Raw genomic sequence first — 5,688 nt, 5'->3', positions numbered from 1 at the left:
TATATATATATATATATATATATATATATATATATAATGAAAATTCGAGCTTAACGCGTGCCGGTGATCCCCTACTTTCTATGTAGGTCCGCCTCTGTTCGCACCTACTTTCTTCGAGGAAAAGAATAAATCTTATTTCATTGATTAAAGAAAGAAACTTACTATTATAGTTACTACATTTTACTTGTAGAATCTAGAAAGTTGCTACTTATATTGCATCATGTATTATTTATCAATCTAACTTGTATTTTCTCAGAAAGGGCTAGAAAAGTAAAGAAGAAACCAACTAATATCAAATATATATATATATATATATATATATATATATATATATATATATATATATATATATATATATTTGAATTGTTTTTTAAACGTTAGCACAAGAGTGAAATTTGGACAATTTTATACCAAATCCTAATCTTGTTCAGTTTACTGTACATGCCATGAATCCGCTTGAAAGAGAGAGGTGCCTTTGCAAATGCAGACATAAGTGGTGCATGCACTACATCATTATGTATATATAGCTACAAATTTTTTGCTACATATATGAAAATTGTGGCTAACACCTAAAAAGAGCCACAAAAAATAAAATTTCATGGCTATTTACAATTTCATAAAAAAAATTAGCCACAAAATTAAATTGGCAAAGCTAATTTCTCATTTTTGCGATAATATCTAACTGTCGTAGCAATAATTACCCAAATAGATATAAATTTATTGCTACAATAAAATTTTGTAGCTAATCGTATTCTTTTTGCCACGCATTTGAAGTTACTATAGCAAGAGCATTTTATAGCTACAAGAAATTATTTCTAACAAAATGTTATAGCTAAATAGATATTTTTGCTTCCAATTATAAAAGCTTGTGGCAACAACTAGCTTAATAGCTATTGCTACAACAATATTTTGTAACTAAGTGACTTTTTGCCACACGTTTGAAATTACTGTAGCAATGTTACTCTTTTAGTCACAAAATATTATTACAGACAAAATCTTGTAGCTGAATAGAGAATTTTGCTTCAAGATATAAAAATTTATCGCAAAAACTAACTTAATAGCAACAAACTTATTCTGACACAATAAAATTTTGTAGCTAAATATAATTTTTTGTCACGTGTATGAAGTTACTGCAGCTATAACATGTTAGCCACAATAATGATTTGAAACAAATATTGAATATAAAACTATTTAAAATTTTAAATTGAAAACCGAGAAAATTGTTGGCTATCGTCAGCTCGTGCCGTATGGTGTTGGGTTAAGTTCCGCAACATTTTATCCGATTCTATTATAAGCTTTTAAACCTACAGTACAAGTAGATTTCCAGTTTGGTAAAGTAGAGGTTTTGATCAAATGTAAGTAAAGCAGAAGATGTTTGATCGGGATTACAATGGCAAGTTATGGTAAGAGGAATAAATAATGTCAAAATTGTTTAGCAGATATACTTTTATTGATTGATGTTTGATTCATTCGACTAAAAATGGATATACGAGGTATAACATAAAATATGTGTTTGATTTTACACGAAATAAGTTGGGTTTAACTTATATTTTAACCTTGCATTTTTAAAAGGACGTTGAGAGAAGAACCTTGGGAATGGCATCTTTATTATTTTGGTGTTTTATCCCCGGATTACTAACTTCGAGATTGTCATCTCACCCTGTGGGACAAGTGTGGTATAACTAATCACAGAATCCCAAAATTCAACCAAATACGAGATCAGATAATCCCATATTTTATTCTTGAACTGTTATCTCTTATTCCACCAACAAAACGCCCCTCAAGTATTTTTCTACCATGAGTAAGGCGCTTGATTTGCCAAAAACCCAACTCAACTCCATCTTTATTTATTAAGAAGATTCCACCATCTCACATATAGCAAACTTAGGTGTAAATGCGCCAAATTCACTGGGAAGATGGGACCATGAAAAGACACCAATGAGTTGAAGAGGTTATTTTTTTAAACCAGTTCACATTGTAATCACTAGTTCAATAAAAGGTTTTAATAGGTTTACCAATCTAGACAACACAAAGCATCATAGATGATTAAAGATGGCACAAAATTCCATGGCACGTTTGGTACAAGAGAAGAGCTTATTTTATTGGATTTTGCATGATGGAAACACCTCAGACCAACAATAATAAAGACAACAACGGACCAATAACAACTTCATACATAAACTTCTTTTCTGTGGTCTAAAACCTCAGATAATTTGACCACTGAAAGACAAATAATGACTGACTCAATAACAAAGACAACAATTGACCAAACGAAAGACTCGATAATTGGTAAATAAAACTCTCCTCCAAACACTAGTACCAAATTCAAGGACTCCAATTTCCACAGCCACGTTTATTAATGATGAGTTCCCGAACTCTCCCCCACTTCATATTCAGGGACAACATTTAAATCAAACTTGAGTCGCTCGGTCCGAATGTGATTTTTTGCTGCTTCATCTATTTTGTCTAACCGCAGCTTCATTTCCACCAACTTCTCCAACCTCTCTTTATCAGGCGGTATTTCAGCGCCAGGGTACATTACCTTATACCATAATTCTCGACTTTTTCCCTTCTCGTTCTCATCTTGTATATCTTTGCAGAGATCATCAAATGCCTGAAAGACACTTGATTTTCCCTCATCAATATTCTGTTGTTTCCATTCACGAAATTTTTCTGTTATTTTTTCAACACTAGTAGAGCTATAGGAATATGGTTTTCCACTTGGTGAAAAGAGCAGAACACCAATGTCTGCTCCCGTCACAGTGGAAAACTCCTCTGCTTTCCTAAACAAGCTCGCTTTCCTTTTTGAGAAGGTAACATAGCGTGCTTCTTTTGACTCGATATACTTCATTTCAATCTTTTGCCTACCCCTACTCGTCCTCCTTGCCATTGCAAAAAGCAAATATAGAAGAATATTAAAAAGATGTTTTGGCTGAATAAGCCTGAGCAATTTCGAGAGAAACGCCTGTGTGATTTATAGTTGGTGCGCGGGTCTCTCTGTCACGTGTATTGTCACATTTGATCAAATTTTATTCATATATTCGGATTACAGAGAATCTGCGTCCAAAACTGTATTCCCATTATACAGCTGAGACTACAAAAGCTGAATTGATCCTCAAGACAATAAAAATATTGATCTATTTATTACATAATTAATGTTAATGTTGTACTTACTATGAATAAAAAGCATGTCAAGAAATTGCTTTTAAGTTTGTCAATGTTACTTCATATTCAATGTAAAGTCATGTTGGAAATTTTATGGCAAGTAATTAAACACTATGTCACGACCCCGGTTCGCCCTCCGTGAACCATCGGGACGGCACCTAGTCTCTACGACTAGGTAAGCCTAAATTGCAAAAAAGAAATCAAGATTTGCGGAAGTAAAACAATTTTAAAACAGAAATAAGAAATAACCAGTGGTAGAATGTGCCGCTCGGCATACACAGTATTTAATTCTCAAAAACCAATACATAAATCCAAGACCCGGAAACCCATGAATCACAAGCAAGAAGTACTACATAGCTCTAACTCCAGAATGTCTAACAAGAACTGAAATACAGAAGGGCTAATGCTAAACAGCAGGAATAGAAAGAGACTCCTCGGTCTGCGGACGCGGCAGATATACCTCGAAGTCCCGTAGAATCACCTCGCCTCAAGAATGGTAAGCCTGAGTAGAGGTACCTGGATCTGCATATGAAAAACATGCGCAGGAAGGGCATGAGTACACCACAGCGGTACTCAGTAAGTGCCAAGCCTAACCTCGGTTGAGTAATGACGAGGAAGGTCAGGTCCCTACTGAGGTTAAATAAGATATAAGGTTTAACAGTGTAAAATAACAGTGTAAATAAATAACACAAGATATAAAGGACGGCAACAACTATCACAGAGGCAGGTAAAACACAGTAAAAGAACACAACTCAGCTCCAAGATAACAACCGGGGATCTCCCAGGATACCGTCCTGTAGTCCCCAAATATAAATATCATCTCCAGTGGATCTCCCGGGTGCAGTCCCCTAGTCCAACGCATAAATGTGCAGGGAGATCTCCCGGAATACAATTTCGTAGTCCCAAAGTAAACATACAGGGGAGCTGCCAGGATACCGTCCCGTAGTTCCAAAGTAAAAGTGCAGGGGGATCTCCCCGAATACCGTTCCGTAGTCCCAAAGTAAATACACAGCAACAACAGGAAATCAATCCAATCAATTTCATATCAAAGTGAAGCAGGTAATCCTAACCTAGCATGATTTACGTAATACAATTAAGGCAGTTAAGGCAAATAGAGCAATTGAGTCAAGTAGACATGTTTCTCTAAGCTACAGCGGGTTTAATGTCCAAACAGTGTAAGCAAGAGAAGGAAGAACACAATTCAAGGCTATTTTTAAAGAAAAACCGGGTTTCCAACAATTAGCACAAGTACGCGTTCGTCACCTCACGTACGAGGCATTTTAATTACCACAATATAAATCCTAAGGGGAAAAGTCCCCCACACAAGGTTAGACAAGCCACTTACCTCGAACAAGTGCAAGTCAACCCGAAACCACGCCTTTGCCCCGAGTATCCGACTCCAAATGGCCCAAATCTCAATGAAGTTCCCTTGAAACCCCTCCTTCAAATCGCCCAAAAAGCTCCAAAGTCGAGATAAAAATGGTGGAAATAACCCCAAGGTCGCGGAACTCCTTTTAAATCACTGTCCAGCAGTTTCTGCATCTGCGGCCTTGGGACCGCTTCTGCGGTCCCGCATTTGCAGACCAAAGGTCGCACCTGCGACCCCTCACTTGAACGCCAGATTCCGCATCTGCGGCTCCTCGCCCGCAGGTGCGGTACCGCTTTCTGCGGTTACTGATGAATCCCTCCTTTTTCCGCTTCTGCGTCTCTTCTACCGCACGTGCGACATCGCACCTGCGGTTCCCAAACTGCAGGTGCGGAAATACCAGAAGCAGCAAAGTTCAGCAGCTGCAATATACCTCAAAACTCCCCGTCAACAAACCAAAATCATCCCGAGGCTCCCGGGACCTTAACCAAGGGCACCAACAAGTCTAATACCACTCCCCAAACTTGTACCAATCCTTAAAACACCTAAAACAACATCGAAACCTCAAATTAACCATGGATTCAAGCCTAAGAACTCCAAATTTCTCAAAATACGCTTTCGATCAAAAAGTCTATCAAACCTCGTCCGAATGACCTGAAATTTTGCACACACGTCCCAAATGACATGACGGAACTACTGAAACTCTCGGAATTCCATTCCGACCCTCGGATCAAAATCTCACTATCGAACCGGAAACTTCAAAATTCGACCTTTCGGCATTTCAAGCCTAAATTAGCTGCGGACCTCCAAAACACAATCCGACCACGCCCCTAAACCCGAAATCACCTAACGAAGCTAACGGAACCATCAAATTTTCATTCTGAGGCCGTCTTCACACTGTCCCGACTACGGTCAACTTTCCAACACTTAAGCTCTCATTTAGGGACTAAGGGTGTGTTTGGTATGAAGGAAAATATTTTTCGGAAAATATTTTCCAATTTTCCCATGTTTGGTTGGCTTAAATGTTTTGAAAAATATTTTCCTTATCAACTCATTTTCCTCCAATTGGAGGAAAATATTTTCCTTATCAAAAGAAGGGAAAATATTTTCCAAAACTCCTTCTCAACATTCCCCACCCTCACGAATCCACCCCCCTC

At 37.6% G+C, this 5,688-nt stretch overlaps 1 protein-coding gene across 1 annotated transcript; it reads right to left on the bottom strand.

Moving 5' to 3' along the window:
- Positions 1-2,356: 2,356 nt before the first annotated feature.
- On the bottom strand, positions 2,357-2,890 carry LOC109220973 (agamous-like MADS-box protein AGL29). Its single transcript, XM_019385440.1, has one exon. It carries the CDS (start codon positions 2,888-2,890, stop codon positions 2,357-2,359), a length of 534 nt encoding a protein of 177 aa, XP_019240985.1.
- Positions 2,891-5,688: the final 2,798 nt, after the last annotated feature.

This window comes from Nicotiana attenuata, unplaced genomic scaffold (assembly GCF_001879085.1).
Source record: "Nicotiana attenuata strain UT unplaced genomic scaffold, NIATTr2, whole genome shotgun sequence".
NCBI classification, from domain to species: domain Eukaryota; kingdom Viridiplantae; phylum Streptophyta; class Magnoliopsida; order Solanales; family Solanaceae; genus Nicotiana; species Nicotiana attenuata.
Note: the sequence above shows the minus strand (reverse complement) of the source record. Positions and strands in the feature narration are given on the sequence as shown.